This window comes from Astyanax mexicanus, chromosome 1 (genome assembly GCF_023375975.1).
Source record: "Astyanax mexicanus isolate ESR-SI-001 chromosome 1, AstMex3_surface, whole genome shotgun sequence".
Lineage (NCBI taxonomy): Eukaryota > Metazoa > Chordata > Actinopteri > Characiformes > Acestrorhamphidae > Astyanax > Astyanax mexicanus.
Genome location: NC_064408.1, coordinates 129,211,440 through 129,234,468, shown reverse-complemented (window position 1 = coordinate 129,234,468; position 23,029 = coordinate 129,211,440). Strand labels below are relative to the sequence as shown.

General features: G+C 38.5%; 2 protein-coding genes and 3 pseudogenes across 15 annotated transcripts in view; all 5 read right to left on the bottom strand.

Annotated features, from left to right (window-relative positions):
• Positions 1-1,805, bottom strand: part of LOC125785681 (zinc finger protein 850-like) — a 92,606-nt pseudogene extending 90,801 nt beyond the window's left edge.
• Positions 1-1,805, bottom strand: part of LOC125784903 (gastrula zinc finger protein XlCGF26.1-like) — a 31,644-nt pseudogene extending 29,839 nt beyond the window's left edge.
• LOC125780519 (zinc finger protein OZF-like) overlaps positions 1-22,806 on the bottom strand; it is a 108,810-nt gene extending 86,004 nt beyond the window's left edge. For 12 of the 13 annotated variants that reach the window (XR_007427507.1, XR_007427519.1, XR_007427506.1 and 9 more), the window contains exon 1: positions 1,716-1,805. The gene's annotated coding sequence lies outside the window, so the exon portion shown is untranslated. Of the gene's footprint in view, positions 1-1,715; positions 1,806-22,670 lie in introns of those variants that run through there. The other variant, XR_007427505.1, reaches the window with a different exon arrangement.
• On the bottom strand, positions 2,155-5,503 carry LOC125785381 (zinc finger protein 239-like; annotated as a pseudogene).
• LOC111188781 (zinc finger protein 239-like) lies at positions 5,514-22,776 on the bottom strand. 2 transcript variants are annotated; one of them, XM_049469156.1, is made up of 3 exons: positions 22,671-22,776; positions 10,052-11,202; positions 5,514-5,572 (listed from the first exon to the last, which is right to left on the bottom strand). In XM_049469156.1, coding segments are annotated over exons 2-3 (1,083 nt in total). In that variant the 5' UTR covers positions 11,133-11,202; positions 22,671-22,776; the 3' UTR covers positions 5,514-5,570. The 2 variants fall into 2 exon arrangements, with proteins under 2 accessions (XP_049325113.1, XP_049325112.1); XM_049469155.1 differs by lacking the exon at positions 5,514-5,572 and having other exon boundaries at positions 9,971-11,202.
• Positions 22,807-23,029: the final 223 nt, after the last annotated feature.

Below are 23,029 nucleotides of genomic sequence, written 5' to 3'. Positions count from 1 at the left end.
GCTAGTATTTCAAAATTGTGCAGAAATGAATTGTTTTAAAAAAGGAGGGGAAGCTCAATTTTGGCCTACATCTTAAAATGTGTCGGCTTATTTATATGTAAATTCTAACCTTCCTGAGATGGTTTCATTTAGAGGCATGGCCAACAGTACATTTTGTTGGTTACAGCACTTTCAGTCAGCCAGCTCAGCTTGTCATACCAGGACAGAGGAAAATAACTCTTACTTTTTCCCACCTTTTGCACCATATTCATCTGAGGAGTTGATTTGGCCTGCTGTTAAATCTAAAGTTCTTCGTAAGGAAGACTATCGAATTAGCTTGCTACCTAGATAGGGACTGGCGCGAGGTTAGTGTTAAGTGTGTCCGTCTGTAAGTGCTTTGTGACGGTGGGGGGGGGGGGGGGGGGCGGCTCAGTAGCACCCGCTGGACAGAAACTGCGATAGAAAAGAGTGATAGAAGTCAGAAAGAGTGACAGAAGTCTCCAAACACAAGCAGCTACTAAAAAAAAACAGCAGAAATAGAAGCTGGATTTGTCGCTAGTCATTTGTAATAAAGAAAATGCCGCTAAGAGGATTAGAAAAGTCTCCGGTTCAACTCAGAACAGAGTGAAATTTAAATGCTCCCAGCGCGGATGTTTACACGCTGTCAATCAAAAAGGGATTCAGCCTCAGACAGATCACCCAATAGACCTCCAGAGACGCTGAGCGATGGGCGGGACAAAGCCCAGCGTTTATCCAATGACTATCCGTCTCGTTTCCGAATACAAGTTGAGCGCGTTGTGGCGCATATTTAGCCAATGACTTGTACACACAACAGTATATATTTGATCACTTTTTTTATTATTTTATTTTTACATTATTCCCTTGCAGTCTTTGAGGTAAATGAATAAGTACTTGTGCTACCCAGTGCTAATTGCTACTTAATAAGCGCTTCTTATTAACGGTTTTGTGTTTTTTCATAATTTCATTTGGTGAATTTACTAGACTTTTGCCGGGGGCTGTCCTGCTCGGAGTAAACAATGGGTCAGTTAGCTAACTAGCTAGTTATTAATTATTTACGCTTCACATTCTACCTGTGTTGTATCATTAAATCACTGTTTTATACCAGCTAGTCAGCTATATTGTGTTGGTATCTAACGTTGATCTCGCATTTTACTGACATCCCCTCATTTCAGCCTCATAATCAAACATTCAATCATCACTTTTCTTCAGTTTAGAAGAGATGATCCATCTGCAGAACCAGCTGCACTTCTGCTCTCAGTGTAACAGCTGCTGCATTTAAGGTGGAACGGAAAACGCGGGGGAATAATAATGTGCCCATAATTCATTCATTCTGCCCAGCCGATAAAATTATTATTAGAAATTTCAGATTCTAATGAAATCAGTTTTATTTTAGTTTAAGGAAAGTTTTCTGGAATGCTCTACTCGAATTTCTGCAGTTTTTTAACGTTCACAGGTCGTTTAGTATAGTTACCGTGAACGTCCTCAGAACACTGTTTATAAACGTTCTTATAACGTTCATCTGTCCAGTTTTCTAAACGTTTACAGGTCGTTTTGTGAGGTTACAGGAAACGTTCTCAAAACACTGTTTATAAACGTTCTTATAACGTTTATCTGTCTATTTTTAACGGCCCCAGAATGTTTTTCTTAAGTTACGTGAACGCTCTCAGCACGTCAGCACGACCTTATTTACAACAATAATTTAACTCTTCACTTACCTTCTAAAAACTGTCTCCTCCTGCAGTAATCCGGAGAAGACTGGAGTAAAGCAGGAGAAAAGAAGATATAATGTGAAAACTGGAGTAAATCTGTTTCTCTTCTGTAAACGTTGTAACTCTACTCAACCAGGGAAGTGTTGGGACTAAACTATTTAAGATCCACTTTACACTATAACTCTATAACTCTAACTTATAATTACCTCACTATTTACCAAGAAATAAAAAACTGGATCCAGTTAAGAGAAAAGCTGATTATTCCTGAAAACCAAACACAAAGCCTGCTCTCCTAGACTGTATTACTCTTCCTCTTCTTCTTCCTGTTATTTTTACAGTTACATTACCGCCACCATCTGGACTGGAGTGGTATTAAATAAAACTAAATACAAGAAGAAAAAAACATAAATCCTTTTTTAGGATAAAGAAGACACCACGGTCCATCTGCTTTTTTGATTATTTATTTTTATTAATTTTGTATACAAAACAGTTCAACAGCATGCAATAAACGCAATAAGTCAAATACACAGCATGTACAACTATCATCACAATCACATCAAAACACAAACAAAAAACAAACCTAAACAAACAGAAAAAAAAGTGTGATTCAAATAAATTTGAAAAGCTTCAAAACATTGATAGATTTATGACACTGATTATTTTTAATTAATCGAAAATTCGTCAGTATGTGTAAATAATTATTTAAGTCTGAATAAAAAAAGTTTTGAATAAGGGTATCTGTTTAGCAAATTTAGATTTGTGTATATAACATTTTCCTAAAATTATTATTGAATTTACTATAAATTTCTCCTTATGGTCAAACCTAAATCCTGTTAATTAGTCCTGTATTTTTCAGGAACCTACTAAAGTATTTGAAGCAGATATCACCTGTATTTAACTGAATAATGCGCTTTAGACTGAACTGGGTCTGTTTTTCCTCTAGTGGAGCAACTAGTCTTTGTTGTTCTAGGTTGTATTTAGAACACTGAATAAAAACATGCTCTATGGCCTCCTGGCTATTACTACACTCACAGGTCCATCAACATGTTTATTCATCATAAACACAGGGTTCGAAAACCTGGAAAAGTCATAGAATTTGAAAATATCAATTTCCAGGCCTGGATAAGTTTTAGAAAAATAAAAATACCGAGAATATTTTGGAAAAGTCGTGGAAATGTGCTGTACAAATCTTAGTGTTTCTGTTTATCGACTGAGAAAAGCTATTTTGCTTATAATAAAATACTGTAATGTTTGGGTAAATCCATCACGTCACTTTGTGTTAGCTAGCTTATTAGGTTATGCTTATTATTTGTATTTGGGTTTATAGACATTTATACAACAGTTAGTTCTGACCTCACAATCTGATTGGTTGAGAGGTGTTCTAACCGTGCTGATGTACATCTTTTAAGCACAATAAAAATTGGGTAATGTCTTTTATGTAAGATTTTGATCTACATACAAATTTATTTTTATGGTGATAAACAAAACTAAAAAATTGTTCTGTAAGACTACTTATACCTATATGGATTTTTGGTAAAATACATATAAAAAAGCCTTAAGGGGATTTTCACTAAGTAAAAAACGTAACTATTTTCCAGAGATATCACCATAAAGTAAACCATCTTCCAAAAGTAACTGTAATTTACTAATGAATTGGGATCACATTTAAATGTTTTATAAAGCATTAATGCTTTAATGGTGCTTCACAGTTGTGCAGGTTTCCCATACCATCAGAGATGCTGCTTTAGACCTTTGCTCTAAGAACACTCGGACAGTCCTTTTCCTCTCTGGCCCAGAGAAAACAACATCCATAATCTCCAAAAACAATGTGAAACGTGGACTCGTCAGACCACAGGACACTTTTCCACTTTGCGTCAGTCCATCTCTGATGATCTCAGTCTGGAGAAGACGGTAGAGTTTCTGGATGGTGTTGATATCTGGCTTTGCACGGCAGAGTTTAACTTGAACTTGCAGATGGAGCGACGAACTGTGTTCACTGACGATGGATTTCTAAAGTGTTCCTGAGCCCATGTGGTAATATCTGTTACAGAATTATGTAGGTTTTTAATACAGTGCTGCCTGAGAGGTCGAAGGTCACAGACATTCAGTGTTATTTCTTTGGCGCAAAAATTTCTCCAGATTCACTAAATCTTTTGATGATATTATAGACTGTAGATGATGACTGTAGATCCCTAAATTCCTTGCAGTTGCATGTTTATTTACATTATTTTTAAACTTTTGGACTAGTTGTTCACACAGAAGTTTACAAAGTGGTGAACCTCGCACTATCCTTGCTTGTGAAAAACTGAGCTGTTTAGGAATGCTTCCTTTATACCCAATCATGACCCACACCTGTTTCCAGTTAACCTGCTCACCTGTGAAATGAAACAGGTGTTTTTAGTATTCCTCAACTTTCCCAGTCTTCTGTTGCCCCTGTCCGAACTTCTTTGGCATCACATTAAGAATGAGAGACAGACTGGTGCAGAGTGTACAACTTTCAAACTTGGCAAAACTACATGTGGAAAAGGTGTTCATTACAGTAGTATAGTATAGCACTAATACAGTACATTTGGCTACCCAAGCACATTATGGAAACACAAACCTTCACTAGATTTTCTAACATCCAGTTTGCTACCTCTTCTTAGTTTTCTGTTACTCCTGAAAATTTGAATTGATGTTTTAAAGACCAGTTCTATAACTAATCTTAAAGCATTTGTGTTCCTTCAAACTACTTGAATACCGAAACCACTTCTCACATTCAGAGCAATAATACGGTTTCTCTCCAGTGCTGGTGTTTTTGGAGAGTACTCTGACGGCTAAAACTCTTCCCACAGTCTGAGCAGTGATACGGTTTCTCTACAGTGTGAATGCGCTGGTGTTGTTGGAAATTACTCTTACAGTTAAAACTCTTTCCACAGTCTGAGCAGTGATACGGTTTCTCTCCAGTGTGAATGCGCTGGTGTAGTTGGAGAGTACTCTGTTGACTAAAACTCTTCCCACAGTCTGAGCAGTGATACGGTTTCTCTCCAGTGTGAATGCGCTGGTGTTGTTGGAAATTACTCTTACAGTTAAAACTCTTTCCACAGTCTGAGCAGTGATACGGTTTCTCTCCAGTGTGAATGAGCTGGTGTCGTTGAAGAGTACTCTGTTGACTAAAACTCTTCCCACAGTCTGAGCAGTGATACGGTTTCTCTACAGTGTGAATGCGCTGGTGTTGTTGGAGAGTACTCTGATGGCTAAAACTCTTTCCACAGTCTGAGCAGTGATACGGTTTCTCTCCAGTATGAATGCGCTGGTGTTGTTGGAAATTACTCTTACAGTTAAAACTCTTTCCACAGTCTGAGCAGTGATACAGTTTCTCTCCAGTGTGAATGCGCTGGTGTTTGGAGATGACTCTGGTGACAAAAACTCTTTCCACAGTCTGAGCAGTGATACGGTTTCTTTCCAGTGTGAATGCGCTGGTGTTGTTGGAGAGCATTTTGTTGATTAAAACAAACAAAGTCTGAGCAGTAATACGGTTTCTCTCCAGTGTGAATGCGCTGGTGTTGTTGGAGAGCATTTTGTTGATTAAAACTCGTCCCACAGTCTGAGCAGTGATACGGTTTCTTTCCAGTGTGAATGCGCTGATGTCGTTGGAGATTACACTGATAACTAAACCTCTTCCCACAGTCTGAGCAGTGGTGAGTTTTTTTCTTGCCTGTACTTTTCTGCATTTGTTTGGGAGGGGTAGGCATGTTTGTTCCTTCTTCTAGTTTAACCTCTTTGTGAAATGTTGTGGTTGAGTGTATGTCCATGGCTAAATTTCCAACAGTTTGAAAAGTCACACTAGGAGCAGGAGACCAGGAACAGGTCAGTGTTCAGTTCTGGAAGAAGCAAAGAAAAAACAAAAACGCAAACTCAGTTCTAGTTTGTGGTGCAAAATGAAAATCTCTTCCTTGGCAAACAGGAAATTGTGAGCCTGCAATCAGCAAATGTCAGTGTTACGATGATTTTTAACAGCAATGGCAGGCATCTGGCAAAAATGAGGCAAAATTTTTACAGTGTGCTTGTATAAAGTAAATTAAATAAAATTTTTAGCAACGCATTTTGGTCAAGTGTTCCGGTAAATATGTGATAAGAAAATAGGGCTGCACTATATTGGAAAAATGTGACATCGCGTTGGGTTTTTTTTTCGGCGATGATATCGCGATATTAAACAATGCATGGTGTGACGTCTCCAGCCTCGACCCTGCCCGAGCTCGACTTATAAACTGTCAGTATGACAGTATGAGCCGGCTGCTCCACCGCAACCTCCCCGCGGTGCATGCCGGTGTTCTGTCGAATTGTCCTATCTTGTCGAACCATGCTGCCCTAATGTATATTTAAGTGTAAAAATACAAAGAAGCACTATTTTAGGGCATATACCCAGTGCAATTCCAGTAGATGTACGTTATTAGATTTGGATTGCATAAATCATTGTATCATGGCAAATAAAGCTCATTACAAACTGCTTTTGTATTTATTTATAATAATAATTGTAATTATTCGTTTCCATTTACACTTTTGTGCAATGACAGTGCGTCCAGGTTGTTTAATGCACCCCCCCCCAAAAAAAACAAATTAATTATAAATAAAAAACACGAGAAATACAGCAAATTCCCATTTATGTAATGCTGCAGACCGGAGCCCACAGTGGGCGTGGCTAAAGGGCAGAGCATGTGTCAATCATTTTCGACTGCAGCCAATCAGATACTACACTTTCGTTGTCAATCACTTTTTATTAAGCCAATCCTCAGACAGAACAAGCTGTCCATCATTTTTACTGCAGCCAATCACCTTAACAGATCTGTCAAAAGAAGGCGGAAACTGATTTAAACTTCTGAACAGCGGTGAAGCTGAATGTGAACAAGTATTTTACAAAATACTACATTAACAGTTTAAACACATTTATGTGCTACTGTAGTTAGTCCTGCCTATATGCAGCTCTTAAACAGAAGTAACTGAATGAAAAAGTTTGAAAAGCCCTGACCTTAGATATTTTTAAATCGAAGATTAAAATACTCGTTTTTCTGGAATGGCACTTTCGTGTTTTTTTTTTCCTTTATTGCAGCGCCAACCGCAGTTCTAGGCCTGCAGTTTTAGATCTGCAGTTCTAGGCCTGCAGTTTTAGATCTGCAGTTCTAGGCCTGCAGTTTTAGATCTGCAGTTCTAGGCCTGCAGTTTTAGATCTGCAGTTCTAGGCCTGCAGTTTTAGATCTGCAGTTCTAGGCCTGCAGTTTTAGATCTGCAGTTCTAGGCCTGCAGTTTTAGACCTGCAGTTTTAGATCTGCAGTTCTAGGCCTGCAGTTTTAGATCTGCAGTTCTAGACCTGCAGTTTTAGACCTGCAGTTTTAGATCTGCAGTTCTAGGCCTGCAGTTTTAGATCTGCAGTTCTAGACCTGCAGTTTTAGATCTGCAGTTCTAGGCCTGCAGTTTTAGATCTGCAGTTCTAGACCTGCAGTTTTAGACCTGCAGTTTTAGATCTGCAGTTTTAGATCTGCAGTTCTAGGCCTGCAGTTTTAGATCTGCAGTTCTAGGCCTGCAGTTTTAGATCTGCAGTTCTAGACCTGCAGTTTTAAATCTGCAGTTCTAGGCCTGCAGTTTTAGATCTGCAGTTCTAGACCTGCAGTTTTAGATCTGCAGTTCTAGACCTGCAGTTTTAAATCTGCAGTTCTAGGCCTGCAGTTTTAGATCTGCAGTTCTAGGCCTGCAGTTTTAGATCTGCAGTTCTAGACCTGCAGTTTTAGATCTGCAGTACTAGGCCTGCAGTTTTAGATCTGCAGTTCTAGACCTGCAGTTTTAAATCTGCAGTTCTAGGCCTGCAGTTTTAGATCTGCAGTTCTAGACCTGCAGTTTTAGATCTGCAGTTCTAGGCTTGCAGTTTTAGATCTGCAGTTCTAGACCTGCAGTTTTAGACCTGCAGTTTTAGACCTGCAGTTCTAGGCCTGCAGTTTTAGATCTGCAGTTCTAGGCCTGCAGTTTTAGATCTGCAGTTTTAGACCTGCAGTTTTAGAACTGCAGTACTAGGCCTGCAGTTTTAGATCTGCAGTTCTAGGCCTGCAGTTTTAGATCTGCAGTTCTAGGCCTGCAGTTTTAGATCTGCAGTTCTAGACCTGCAGTTTTAGATCTGCAGTACTAGGCCTGCAGTTTTAGATCTGCAGTACTAGGCCTGCAATTTTAGATCTGCAGTTCTAGGCCTGCAGTTTTAGATCTGCAGTTCTAGACCTGCAGTTTTAGATCTGCAGTTCTAGACCTGCAGTTTTAGATCTGCAGTTCTAGACCTGCAGTTTTAGATCTGCAGTTCTAGACCTGCAGTTTTAGATCTGCAGTTTTAGATCTGCAGTTCTAGGCCTGCAGTTTTAGATCTGCAGTTCTAGACGAGCCGTAGTTTTAGACATGCGCCACCTAGCGGCTTAGAATGTTACATGTCATTCAGATACTGTTTTGGTATATCGTGGGAGCAGATGGAGAAAAGAGATGTTTGTAAATAAAAATATTACATATGATAGATATATGATAATGCCTGAGGGTAATTTTTGTGTCATCATAATGTTTACGTCATGAAGGATGAAGCGAGCTGGCGATAGTGTGTCTTAGTTCATTAGTTCTGGCTACCTTTAGGGCTACCTAGTAGCTGGTTTAACAAAATTTGAAACAACGTAAAGGAAGGGAATTAGCACTAACTAAGCTACTTTTATCGGTAAGTTACTAAAAGTAGTAAGTTAACTTAAGCAAGCTAAAGTATTAATTTTCCATCACGATTAACCCATAAGAATCCAGACTATGTTCTGAATATTGATACAAATGAGCAGCTCATTCATATTGTTTATCATTGTGATAAGAGGCATATGACATTTTTATGATTTAACATAAATGTCACAACAATTTCTTAACATTTATCTTTAACATTGTTATAGAAATCACGTCAGAAGTGGTTATATAAGTCCTTTTATTAAAGCATTTGAATTATTAAAATGATTGGAGCAAACCTGTAAAAGTTTAAAATACACCTTTCAAATCAGCTAGTTTAATTTTTAAGTACTGTTGTAGAAAAGAAAATGAAAGGTGGGTTAACCCCCACCTCTCGTCCGGGGTACAACTCCCCTACGTGTTCGTTTGATAGAGAGTCGTAGACAGGTGGAGTGAAGTTGAAAGCAAACCAAGTATTTATTACTGAATTCAGGAGAATCAATACATACAAGACAGTTAACAGCCGACCCAGTAAAAGTTCTGACCCCCCTCTGATCTGACTCCATGTTTATACCCCAAATGACGTGAAACCTGCTGATGAGGCGTTGCTAAAATCATCTCATGTTAGTATGCATAATCTCACGTGTTAGTGTTCAAGTTTCACAGGTCTGACCGGACCACTAGTGTTTGGCCTTGACTGTGTCCAGCCGGACAGTGTGGTATTGTTTTAAGAATTGACTGGGTCCAGTCAGACAGTGTGATATTGTTCCAGTAATTAGACAGTGCCGCCCTCCCTATGTGCGCGTGTCCTCCTCCCGCTTTGGTAGGTGAAGGACTTTGCACGCACAGAGAGAAAGGCCGCACAGTTCGTCCCGAAGCCTCCTTTGTATCAATTTAGTTCATACAGAGTGCACTAGCTGATGATTGATGGTCGTTAGTCAGAGACATGCAGTGAACGAAATGCTTCAAGCATGAGCTACACAAGTCTCACAATAGATCTCATATGCATGGGCGTGGTAGTGGGGGGAAAAGTGGACCTGACTACCCAGGGCCCGAGTAGGGAGAGGGGCCCATGAAAATCCTGATTTTTTTTTCGCTCACTTTCCTTTGTTTACTGGCATGGATAGGGGCCCATTAACATAGAGGGTGTACAGGGCCCAGAATTTGCTGCTACGCCCCTGCTCATATGTTATATGTTAATGTGTTAGTGGCGCGTGGTTAGACCGCCATACAATAGACCCTATGTGTTAGTAAACGCCTTATGTATCATGTGGGTTAATTTGTCACAATAGAGTCTGTGTTAGTCACATGCCTGATCAAACAATGTTTTACTATATATGTAAAGAATATATATTGTGATTATTGGTTAATCTTCTATATAAATGCGTGTAAAATACACTGAGTAAAAATGATCAAATGTAAGGTGAGTATTGGTTAATGCATATAAAAGAAACTGCTAGATAGAAACACAAACCTTTGCTGGATTTTCTACTCTACATCCAGTTTGCTACCTCTTTTTGGAGTTAACTGTTACTCCTGAAAAGTTAAATTGATGTTTTAAGGACCAGTTCTATAACTAATCTTAATGCATTTGTGTCTCTTCAAACTACTTGAATACCGGAAGCACTTCTCACATTCAGAGCAATAATACGGTTTCTCTCCAGTGTGAATGCGCTGGTGTTGTTGGAGAGTACTCTGACAGTTAAAACTCCTCCCACAGTCTGAGCAGTGATACGGTTTCTCTCCAGTGTGAATGCGCTGGTGTTGTTGGAGAGTACTCTGACAGTTAAAACTCTTCCCACAGTCTGAGCAGTGATACGGTTTCTCTCCAGTGTGAATGCGCTGGTGTCGTTGGAGATGACTCAGTTGATTAAAACTCTTCCCACAGTCTGAGCAGTGATACGGTTTCTCTCCAGTGTGAATGCGCTGGTGTTGTTGGAGAGTACTCTGACGGCTAAAACTCTTCCCACAGTCTGAGCAGTGATACGGTTTCTCTCCAGTGTGAATGTGCTGGTGATTTTGGAGAGTAATCTGATGACTAAAACTCTTCCCACAGTCTGAGCAGTGATACGGTTTCTCTCCAGTGTGAATACGCTGGTGTTGTTGGAGAGTACTCTGACAGTTAAAACTCCTTCCACAGTCGGAGCAGTGATACGGTTTCTCTCCAGTGTGAATGCGCTGGTGTTGTTGGAGAGTACTCTGACAGTTAAAACTCCTTCCACAATCTGAGCAGTGATACGGTTTCTCTCCAGTGTGAATGCGCTGGTGTTTTTGGAGAGTACTCTGACGGCTAAAACTCTTCCCACAGTCTGAGCAGTGATACGGTTTCTCTCCAGTGTGAATGCGCTGGTGTTGTTGGAGAGTACTCTGACGGCTAAAACTCTTTCCACAGTCTGAACAGTGATACGGTTTCTCTCCAGTGTGAATGCGCTGGTGTCGTTGGAGAAGATTCTGATGACTAAAACTCTTCCCACAGTCTGAGCAGTGATACGGTTTCTCTCCAGTGTGAATGCGCTGGTGTTGTTGGAGATGACTCTGTTGACTAAAACTCTTTCCACAGTCTGAGCAGAGTTTCTTGCCCGTACTTTTCTGCATTTGTTTGGGAGGGGTAGGCGAGGATGTTTGCAGAGCATTGGAGATTTTTGTGGATGCCGTGTTTGTTCCTTCTTCTAGTTTAACCTCTGTGTGAAATGTTCTGGTTGAGTGTTTTTCCATAGCTAAATTTGAAACAGTTTGGGAAGTCGACACTAGGAGCAGGAGACCTGGAACAGGATGATATTCAGTTCTGGAAAAAGCAAAGAAAAAACAAAACCCAAACTCATTTCCAGTTTGTGGTGCAAAATGCAAATCTCTTCCCTGGCAAACAGGAAATTGGGAGCCTGCAATCAGGAATGGAAATCTACATGCAATTTTTTTTTTACAGCAATGGCAGGCAGCTGGCAAATGTGAGGCTACATTTTTACACTGTCCTTGTATAAAGTAAATCAAATACGATTTTAAGCAACACATTTTGGACAAGGTTTCCGGTAAATTGTGGTTAGAAAAGCACTGCCATGGTAAATTTAACATTACCATTGTCCAGCTGAGATAAATGTATGCTAAGAAAAGCATTTCTGAGTTAGCCTAGGTTAACTTTGATTACAATATATTTAGAATATAATTCCTAGATGATATATATGACTGCATATAAACGCATAATTATAAAAGCTATTGTGGGGAAACGTTTATATTTATTCTAATATATTATTAGAAAAATATTTCTGATGTATATTTGTAAATAAAATTACCCATGCTAAAGTACATTTATAATAAGAGAAGCACCTCTATAGTAAAACTAGAATAGCAAATGTAAATGTATGTTGTATGTATGTTTAATACATTTTTTCAATTTGTATTTTTGCATCAGCTTTCACTTTAAAAAGCATAAAACATTCAGTCTATACAATTTGCCCAACAGTCAAAAACAGCTGCATTTATGGTAACAGCACATTTGAGCAGTGGCGAATGCTGATCTTTCAAAGAGGGGAAGCTAGCATTTCAAAATGTTGCATAAATAAAGAGTTAAAAAAAAAAGGACGGGAAGCTCAATTTCGGCCTACATCTTAAAATGTGTCGGTTTATTTACATGTAAATTCTACCCTCCCTGAGATGGTTTCATCAAGAGGCCAACAGTACATTTTATTTGTTACAGCACTTCCAGTCAGACAGCTCACTTTGTCATACCAGGACAGACCCCACCTTCTGCTCTAAATTAATCTGAGGAGTTGATCTGCCCTGCTGTTTAACTCTTAAGTTTTTCTTCGTAAGCAAGTCTATCAAATGGCTTCGCCAAAATTCGGTCCACAACATTAAAACTGTCTGACATTATGTGCAGCTTGCTACCTAGCTAGGGACTGGCGCAACTGGCGCGAGGTTAGTGTGGAGTGTGTCCGCCTGTGAGTGTTTTGTGACGGTGAAGGGGCTCAGCAGCACCCGCTGGACAGAAACTGCGATAGAAGTCAGAAAGAGTGTTAAGAGTCAGAAAGAGTGATAGAACACAAGCAGCTACAAAAAAAAAACACCAGTAAGGTGCCCCCCCAGCTGTAGATGATCACAGCCTTTTATTCGTGATAACACACGATTTCGAGTGTTCTATTGCTTTTATACAACATTTTTTTTTACAAAATGAATAAAGAAAATAAATCAAAGAAATTTAAGAAATTAAGAATGAATATGCTTTAATATGGACTGTGCCTTCCGCCAAAAAGCAGTTCCACAACAACTGTAACAGAACTGAAACTTAACTACAAAACGGTGTATGGTTCATACAGACTAACACCACGAACATTAGCTTGATATCGAAATTGGGAATAAGCGAAGAACTCAAACAATTCTGTTCAAAGTGTTGTTCACCTGCCTCTATGCTTAACCCACTTCTCGTAGTCATGTCCGTTCCAGAGTCCGTAAACGTGTTACCCGCCTGTGAGTCATCTTCCACCCCTGCTCTCGCTGACTCCTGGGGTATTGCTTTTCTCTTTCTCAATGTAGCTTGCTTGGTTGCACACACATGGTTAAACATGGTGGCTGCTACCATGGATTGACAGCCCATGGCAGCACCGTTAGGGTCTATTCCCTCTTGTCAGCTGTCTTCCATGCTGTCACAGGGTCTTTCCTCCCTGTGAACACAGCAACCACTACCATCTGATACCGGCTCGACAAGAATCCAGAAGCTTAGCGAACTATGTTCATGGTCCATGCCTCAACTGCCAAGTACTCAGACGTCTGCAAAACTCACAAGACAAATTACTACAAGAACAGCAGGACCACACCAATCCCCTTCATCCAAACTCTAAACACCAACTTTAGTGCAAGCTCTTCTCAGGGGTCATCAGGTAGGCACCTTTCTTCGTCAGTGGTTCACTGAATTAAGCCCACGACACCTCCAGAAGGCTTAACAGTGAAGTCTGGCGTCCCAGACCCACCCCCCTCCAAGCTTGCTGTTGAAGCACAAACTCATTCCCTTCCCCACGTAGCCTCAGCCCTTCTGAACCACAACCACTGACTAGATCTTAAAGCTACATCTGACAACTCCTTCACTACTGTCCTCAGCACACGACCTCTAATTCCGAATTCAGACAGCAGTTATTGCATAATTATAAAAGCCATTCTGGGGAACTTTTATATTTATACATATAAATTATTAGAAAAGCATTTCTGATGTATACTTGTAACTATAATTACCCATGCTACGGTAAATTTATAATAAGAGAAGCACCTGTAGCACTCATGAGGTAAATTTATGTTGTACGTTTGTTTAATACATATTTTTAAGGTCCCAGCACTACTTATTCGAATTGTATGTTTTTTTTTTGTTATTATTATTTTTCTCGGCTAAAACAGGATCTGGAGCAAAAACTGTAAGGGCTAGAAAGAACATATTTGGACACAAGGTACAGTAGCTGTGACTAAACCACCAAAGCATGCCTTCATTGGCCTGATGGTGGTGCTATAGCAAAGCATTTTATGTTTTGATTCATAAGTCATGAACCATGGGTTCTATTGACAAAATTGATTATGAATTGGACTATAAAGTGCCGCCCACTTAGATTTTTTGCAACACGGCTGTCCACAAATATGCCTGAACAATAACTTCAGTCATTGGCAGCTAGATGGCGCCTTGCCTTTTTAACAGAGCTGATGGTGGATTTCCGACACAACCCATCCCCCGTACCCCCGCCACACATTAGCCTCCAAACACAACCTCATTTACTGAACTGTAATGACTGCGTTTACAATTCGCTCACTTGCCCAGATCTATAAATGTTCCACTTATTTAAAACAACACTTAACATAAACATACCTCAAGAATCTTTGGATACAATTATATTCATATGTTTACAGTTGTGCTCAGCCATTTCAACATGCTCCAGAAGGGGGGTATTGTATACTGGCTGTATTTAAGATATCTTAAAGAGACTAAGTGGACAGTGGTTGTTGGGACTGACTCTTCCCCTAAAGATATCTGGCGGTCGCTGTACAAGAGACCCACTGAGAAGAGGGTGGGTGACAGTTTTCCATGTGTTTCTCCAGTGTGCACGGCTGGGTCAGATTCTGATTTTAATTAAGAATTGGGGCTTGAATTTTTTAGGCTCTATTATTAAGATTTTTTATTCATGGTCCTAAGTATTCCGTGGCTAAAAAATAGTGTTGATTTTAAACGTTTTATATGGTACTGCAGAACTAGCCATATGGTGCACAAGGAAGAACAGGATTAAAGATTGTGGGGGTACTGACTAACACACTAACCAGGGGTACGTTTCCCAAAAGCGTAGTTGCTAACTACGTTAGCAACTTAGATAGTCTGGACGATGCAGCTGCGACGCAGATGTTTCCCAAAAGCGTGGTTGGAACTATGGAGGTAACCACGTTAGTAACTTGCATAGTGCGAACCTTAGTTAAGCTACTCAGGTGTTTCCCAAAACCGTAGTTCCAGCGAATGTTCGCAACTACCGTGGTTCAGCTGCGTCGTTCCAACTACAGCTCTAGACCTGTCGTTAGGAGCTTAGTTCCTGGAGATTAGTGCAGACGATGCACGGTAGGATTCAGAAAGCTGATAAATCACATTAATATTGCTGCACGCGGATTTAAGATGTCAAGTGTACCTATTTTTTATGTTTGTGTTAATTACATTAATTGAGCCACTTCACTTTTACCCATGTGCGCCCAGGTAAGATAATAAAATTCAGTCTGTCTTTAACAATTAGCTTTATTTGGCAAACATGAATTCAGTGTAGTCTTAAGAGTGCACTGAAGTGCTCTTTAGCTAAAATGTATTTTAGAGTCTTGGAAAGATGTATGTCAATTATTCAACCAGGCATCTCTTGAGTAAAGATAACTTGTGCTGTGAACATTTATGAAATAGGTAATAATTATTTTTTTAAACCCACTGTGCTATATGCACTCTGTGAATAAGATATGCAATAAGCAGGTGTTTTGAATTACCTAATTATCCTCCGGAGGTAACAGGGCCAGACAGAGTGTGAATAAAGAAAATGTATTATTTAGCCAATACACAGGAAATTTGGCAGTGTTAAATCAACACTGTTAGTGTTATATTAACACCGAGAGTGTAAAGTTTAACACTAATAAGTGTTAATTTTACACTAACAGTGTTGATTTAACACTGCCAAACGTGTGTTTCTAGGCCTATACAAATGTTATCAATTAGTATTTGTTAAATAATATATTACAGGAAATACGTAGAAATATGTAGGCTACATTAATATATATGTAAAAAATAATAACATTAATTGCCATTATGAAAAAAAAACATTAAGAGAATAAAACCACGACTGGGATTTGGACTAGGCTTCCATCCGGTGTTCTGTCGAGTTTTGCTACCCTGTCAAACCGTACTACCCTAGTGCATATTTAATTTTTAAATATAAAATTGCTAGAAAAAGCCCCATATTTAAACATGCTTTCCGTAGAATATTTGGAAAGCCTGAATCAAAATATCAGGAAACAGTATAGGGTTATTAGGGGGGATTATAAACCTTATTTTTTGTATTATTGCTAACTTATTATTACTTTCATTATCATCAGCTGTCATTTACGCATTTGTAATACTAGAAATAATGGCAAGGGGTTTCTGGTTGTTTAATGCAACCAAAAAGAACATAATTACCATAAAAAAAAAACAATACATTAATAAAAAATGTTTCCACGCATGGGCGCTGGTGTTGAGAAGCACATCTCGATGGGTTGCACAATTCGACAGAACACCGCGCGCTGCACCGTCGTAGGCGCTCTGCTGAACCACTGAGTAACACACATTTCTCAGGTCTCATTTGAATAAGACTCATTCAGAATGGTGATTATTTTATTTTTAAAAAATATTGCAATAGCAAATATGTGTATGCTTTTTATAAGTAACACTGTCTGTTACAAATAATAATTAATATATACCCAGATAGCAAAAAGGATCTGGCCCAGATCCGGCACAATTCAAAACGGATCTGGCCCAGTGTCCTTTTGCACAGTGGGTAGCAATTATTGTGTACATTTTACTTGCAGTTCATTGTTATTTTATTAATAGTATTGTTGTCCGTTATGTTCTGGTGATAATTACAATATAAATAGCCTAAATGATACATTAGAAACATATTTTTGGCATAATATTTTAAAGATTGTGAGTTTTGCACGTTTTCTGCTGGGAAAGTCTGGCCGAACACATCTGGAAACACCCTAGTTAAGACCACGGTGGTTTAAACCAACATAGTTCAGACTTCTGTGGTACCAACAAAGTACGATTGTTTCGGGAAACGGTCGTACTTCAGATGTTAGTTAGTTTAACGATGCATCGTTACCACGTTAGTTCAATGCTAGGCTCCGTCGTTGTACGGGAAACGCACCCCAGAGTGGGGAGCAGTCGACTAGTCGGAGGAAACAAAAGCAGCAGCAAAGGTGCAGAAAGATGTCTGCACTTGCAGGACCTGTCAGAATATCTTGTGGCACGGGACAGAATTTAATTGTTACTGGCGGGAGCAGGAGTTTAATTAGGCGATGTGGGAGTGGGACCACATATATGTGTAGAAAAATCCCGCAAATTAATAGTCTGGAAAATTATAATAATCACGCAATGTAGTTCCAGCGAACGTTCGCAACTACCATGGTTTAGCTGCGTCGTTCCAACTACAGCAGACCTGTCGAAATCCAGTGGATTGAAAAAACTGAAGTGCTCTTTAGGAAAAATGTATTTTACAATCAGAACAAACGCAGAACAAACAGAATGAAAACAACGAATCAAGATAATTAATAATAATAATAATAATGACAACAATATAATATTATTATTATTATTATATTCATTTATTTAATTGAATTATTATTATTTTTTTAATTCCTGAATCAATCTCCTTATCCAGTGTACAGGCCTAAATCCACCTCTACCAAAAGATTCTTATATTATGCCAAAAACATGTTACTAATATATGATTAGGCTATTTATATGGTAATCAGCACCACAACAGGAACCGACAACAATAACAATGAAATGCCATTAAAATCTACACAATAATTGCTATGAATTCATTATTAATTGTGACAGTGTTACTTTTAAACACACGTTTTCTTTATATCAGTGGCAGGGTAACGTTTACGACGGTACAGCTGCCGAATGGAAGCCTAGTTCGAATCCCAATTGTGTTTTTATTCTCTTAATGTTTTTTCATAATGGCAATTAAAAATATCTATTAATGTAGCCTACATATTTCTACGTATTTACAGTGATATATACTAATTCATAAATGTCCACAGCAGAAGTTATCTTTACTCAAGAGATGCTTGCTTGAATAATTGGCATACATCTTTACAAGATTGTAAAATACATTTTACCTAAAGAGCACTTCAGTGCACTTTTTTCACTACACTGGATTTATGTTTGCCATATAAAGCTAAATTTTAAAGACAAGCTCCTAACGACAGGTCTAGAGCTGTAGTTGGAACGACGCAGCTGAACCATGGTAGTTGCGAAGGTTCGCTGGAACTACGGTTCTGGGAAACACCTGAGTAGCTTAACTAAGGTTCGCACTATGTAAGTTACTAACGTGGTTACCTCCATAGTTCCAACTACGCTTTTGGGAAACACCTGCGTCGCAGCTGCATCGTCCAGACTATGTAAAATGCTAACGTAGTTAGCAACTGCGCTTTTGGGAAACGGACCCAGATTATGAGGTCGGTACTAACTGTTGTAAAATAGAAAAATATGTATTCAAACGGAGGGAATTATTTATTAAATGAACAGAACGATTCATTAAAACAAAGAAAATTGTTTATTAAATGAACAGAACGTTTTATTAAAACGGAGGGAAATATTTATTAAATGAACAAAACTATTTATTAAAACTTTAAAAGAATGATTGATTAATCTGAGGGAATTATTATTAACAGAACATTTATAAAAAGGAGGTAATTATTTATTAAATTAAAAAACGATTTATAAAAAAGGAGGTAATTATTTATTAAAATAAAAACTATTTATGAAAAAGGAGAAAATTATTAATTAAATTAACAGAATACTTTATTTAAACAGAATTATTACATTTAAAAGAACGATTTATTAAAACTGAGGCAAATATTAATTTTAAAAGAAAGATTTATTAAAACAGAGAATTATTACATTTAAAAGAAAGATTTATTAAAACTGAGAGAATTATTCAATTTAAAATAATGATTAAAACTGAGGGAACTATTTCTAAAATTAACAGAATGTTTTACTAAAACTGAGGGAATAAATTTATTAAATTAACAGAACGGTTTATTAACACTGAGGGAATAAATTTATTAAATTAACAGAATGGTTTATTAACACTGAGGGAATAAATTTATTAAATTAACAGAACGGTTTAATAAAACTGAGGCAATTATTTATTAAAGTAACAAATGTTTTCTAAAACTAAGGGAATTATTTATTAAATGAATAGAAGGTTTAATAAAACTGAAGGAATTATTTATTATATTAACAGAATGATTTATTAAAACTTTATTACATTATCACATTAACAGAACAGTTTAAAAAACTAAGGCAATTATTTATTAAATTAGCAGAAGGTTTAATAAAACTGAGGCAATTATTTATAAAAGTAACATAAAAATTTAAACGGAAGTGTTTATTAAAACTGAAGGAATTATGTATTAAGAAAAAGATTCTTTATTAAATCAAGAGGATTATTTACTATATATAAGTAAACATATTAATTACATCCAAGGAATCATTTATTACATTGAGGCAGCATTTTTAAAACATATGGAAATCGGTGTGGACGGACAGTAAGACCATTAGCAGCTGTAGTACTTTGCAAATGTATTAATTTTCCTTTTTAAAGGCGATGCCAAAGAAACATTGAAAATGTAGCTGTGATTTGGAGCCTGTTCAGCTGTTTAAAAAACTATTTTACAAATATGTTTTGCTTTACTTATGCAAATGAGTAGTCCACTACTTTTTAAAATAACGAATAGACTAGTAAAAATACTAGTTGTGCAACCCGCAATGGTTAGGGAGTATAGAATGAAGAGGCTCTGAATTGAGTTTGCCTTTCACAGCCTCATTATTTGCTACTACTACTACTACTACTACTACTACTAATAATAATAATAATAATAATAATAAATAATTAGTTATGACCAACCCAGGCTGATTTCCCATGCATATAAAATGGTACGCAATGCTTATTTATACACACGCATAGTGAATGAAGTATATGTAAAGAGAGAAAGAGAAAGAGAGAAATAAAGAGAGATAGTCATCCTGCATCAGTAAAAGGTTTATTTCATGACTGAAAGTTTCTGTATTTATGTTATTTTGGTTGCAAAAATCAAACTAAAATGCAGCATAAATAATCTCTGCGCAAGAGCGCGCGCTCTCCCCACATAAAATCTACATCAAATTCGGCTTCTGGTCCGTTTTTTTTTTTTGGTATTTCCTATTTGTTTGGATCATTAAATAAACAGAAAATACAAGCTGTTATTTATATATACATATATACATATATATATATATATATATATATATATATATATATATATATATATATATATATATATATATATATAGGTGGAAATTATTGGCAATTAGCAAGACACACTCAATAAAGGAGTGGTTCTGCAGGTGGGGACCACAGACCACTTCTCAGAACCTATGCTGTCTGGCTGATGTTTTGGTCAGTTTTGAATGTTGGTGGTGCTTTCACACTCGTGGTAGCATGAGACGGACTCTACAACCCACACAAGTGGCTCAGGTAGTGCAGCTCATCCAGGATGGCACATCAATGCGAGCTGTGGCAAGAAGGTTTGCTGTGTCTGTCAGCGTAGTGTCCAGAGGCTGGAGGCGCTACCAGGAGACAGGCCAGTACACCAGGAGACGTGGAGGAGGCCGTAGGAGGGCAACAACCCAGCAGCAGGACCGCTACCTCCGCCTTTGTGCAAGAAGGAACAGGAGGAGCACTGCCAGAGCCCTGCAAAATGACCTCCAGCAGGCCACAAATGTGCATGTGTCTGCACAAACGGTTAGAAACCGACTCCATGAGGATGGTATGAGGGCCCGACGTCCACAGATGGGGGTTGTGCTCACAGCCCAACACCGTGCAGGACGCTTGGCATTTGCCAGAGAACACCAGGATTGGCAAATTCGCCACTGGCGCCTTGTGCTCTTCACAGATGAAAGCAGGTTCACACTGAGCACATGACAGACGTGACAGAGTCTGGAGACGCCGTGGAGAGCGGTCTGCTGCCTGCAACGTCCTTCAGCATGACCGGTTTGGCAGTGGGTCAGTAATGGTGTGGGGTGGCATTTCTTTGGAGGGCCGCACAGCCCTCCATGTGCTCACCAGAGGTAGCCTGACTGCCATTAGGTACCGAGATGAGATCCTCAGACCCCTTGTGAGACCATATGCTGGTGTGGTTGGCCCTGGGTTCCTCCTAATGCAGGACAATGCTAGACCTCATGTGGCTGGAGTGTGTCAGCAGTTCCTGCAAGATGAAGGCATTGAAGCTATGGACTGGCCCGCCCGTTCCCCAGACCTGAATCCGATTGAGCACATCTGGGACATCATGTCTCGCTCCATCCACCAACGTCACGTTGCACCACAGACTGTCCAGGAGTTGGCGGATGCTTTAGTCCAGGTCTGGGAGGAGATCCCTCAGGAGACCATCCGCCACCTCATCAGGAGCATGCCCAGGCGTTGTAGGGAGGTCATACAGGCACGTGGAGGCCACACACAATACTGAGCCTCATTTTGACTTGTTTTAAGGACATTACATTAAAGTTGGATCAGCCTGTAGTGTGTTTTTTCACTTTAATTTTGTGTGTGGCTCCAAATCCAGGCCTCCATTGGTTAATAAATTTGATTTCCATTGATGATTTTTGTGTGATTTTGTTGTCAGCACATTCAACTTTGTACAGAACAAAGTATTCAATGAGAATATTTCATTCATTCAGATCTAGGATGTGTTATTTGAGTGTTCCCTTTATTTTTTTGAGCAGTGTATATATATATATATATATATAAAAAAACGAAAAATGAAATACAGATTTTTTCTAATTATTCGATTTGATTCTCAATTAAATATATTAATTGAACGAATGATACACGGATTATGAAATAGCACTCTGATGCCACACTGGCCACGAAGTTCAGTTTATTTATTTATTTTTATTATCAGAAAACGATGCATTATGGGGTTTCCTACAGTGTATATTTATTTAATTAATCATTCATAAAATACATGCAGAGGGGTATCAAGTCCGTGTAGCTACTACTAAGCAAGTTAGTTGCTTAACTAGGCTCAAAAATTACAATATCAACTTAACGTTCAATAAATGGACATGACCTCAATCATTTAATAATCGTGATATAGTCCATTGTGTTTGCACTTACAAAATGCACATATATTGTGACTGTGCCCCTAGGGATAGGGGCGTGGCCACCTTGACCTGGTAATAACATCTAGCTGCTAATACTACAAGTTAAGCAACTAAAGAGAATGCCAGTAACACTAAGCAACAAATCACCACAGTTTTAGCATATCACACCTAGCATTGGCATATCACAATCAGGAGTGGCATATTCTGAGGCATATTACACTCGGGAGTGGCAATTAGTCTACACTGCTAGCCCAGTAGCCTTAACTCTCGTTTGTTACAAGTCTTAACGCTGCAAATCCGACAGCAATAGTAGAGTTAGCTAAGCTATGTGCCGTTTTACACATCCCAGCAACGTGTAATACATTCAAAATGTAAGTTTATCAATATTTCGTGAAGTCCGCTAAAGTGGAATAAGCTCCTCGGAGAAAGTGTCATATTTAAGCCAGAAAAGTGGAATGTGTCACAGAAAACTGGAAGATGCCAGCGGCAGGAAAACATCACATGCCAGGCTACTAAACGCTCCTACCCTACTGCATTTAAGATAGATTGGAAAAAGCGGGGGAAATGCTGTTCTTATAACTAATTAATTCTGCCCAGCTAAAAAATATTATTAGAATTTTCAGATAACGTTGTATTGTTGTTGTAAAAATTCTGGAATTTCACCATTTTCTCGATATTTACGTTTTGTAAGGCTATAGGAAACGTTCTCAGAACACTGTTCATGAACGTTCTTATAACGTTCATTTTCCATTTTTTTTTAACGGTCCCAGAATGTTTTTCTTAAGTTAGGTGAACGCTCTCAGCACGTCAGCTCGACCTTATTTACAACAATAATTTAACTCTTCACTTACCTTCTAAAAACTGTCTCCTCCTGCAGTAATCCGGAGAAGACTGGAGTAAAGCAGGAGAAAAGAAGATTTAATGTGAAAACTGGAGTAAATCTGTTTCTCGTCTGTAAACGTTGTAACTCTACTCAACCAGGGAAGTGTTGGGACTAAACTATTTAAGATCCACTTTACACTTTAACTCTATAACTCTAACTTATAATTACCTCACTATTTACCAAGAAATAAAACACTGGATCCAGTTAAGAGAAAAGCTGATTATCCTTAAAAACCAAACACAAACTCTGCTCTCCTAGACTGTATTACTCTTCCTCTTCTTCTTCCTGTTATTTTTACAGTTACATTACCGCCATCATCTGGACTGG

Excerpts from the sequence above, each read along its gene's own strand:
- LOC111188781 (XM_049469155.1), bottom strand. The coding sequence starts at position 11,132 with ATGGAAAAACACTCAACCAGAACATTTCACACAGAGGTTAAACTAGAA.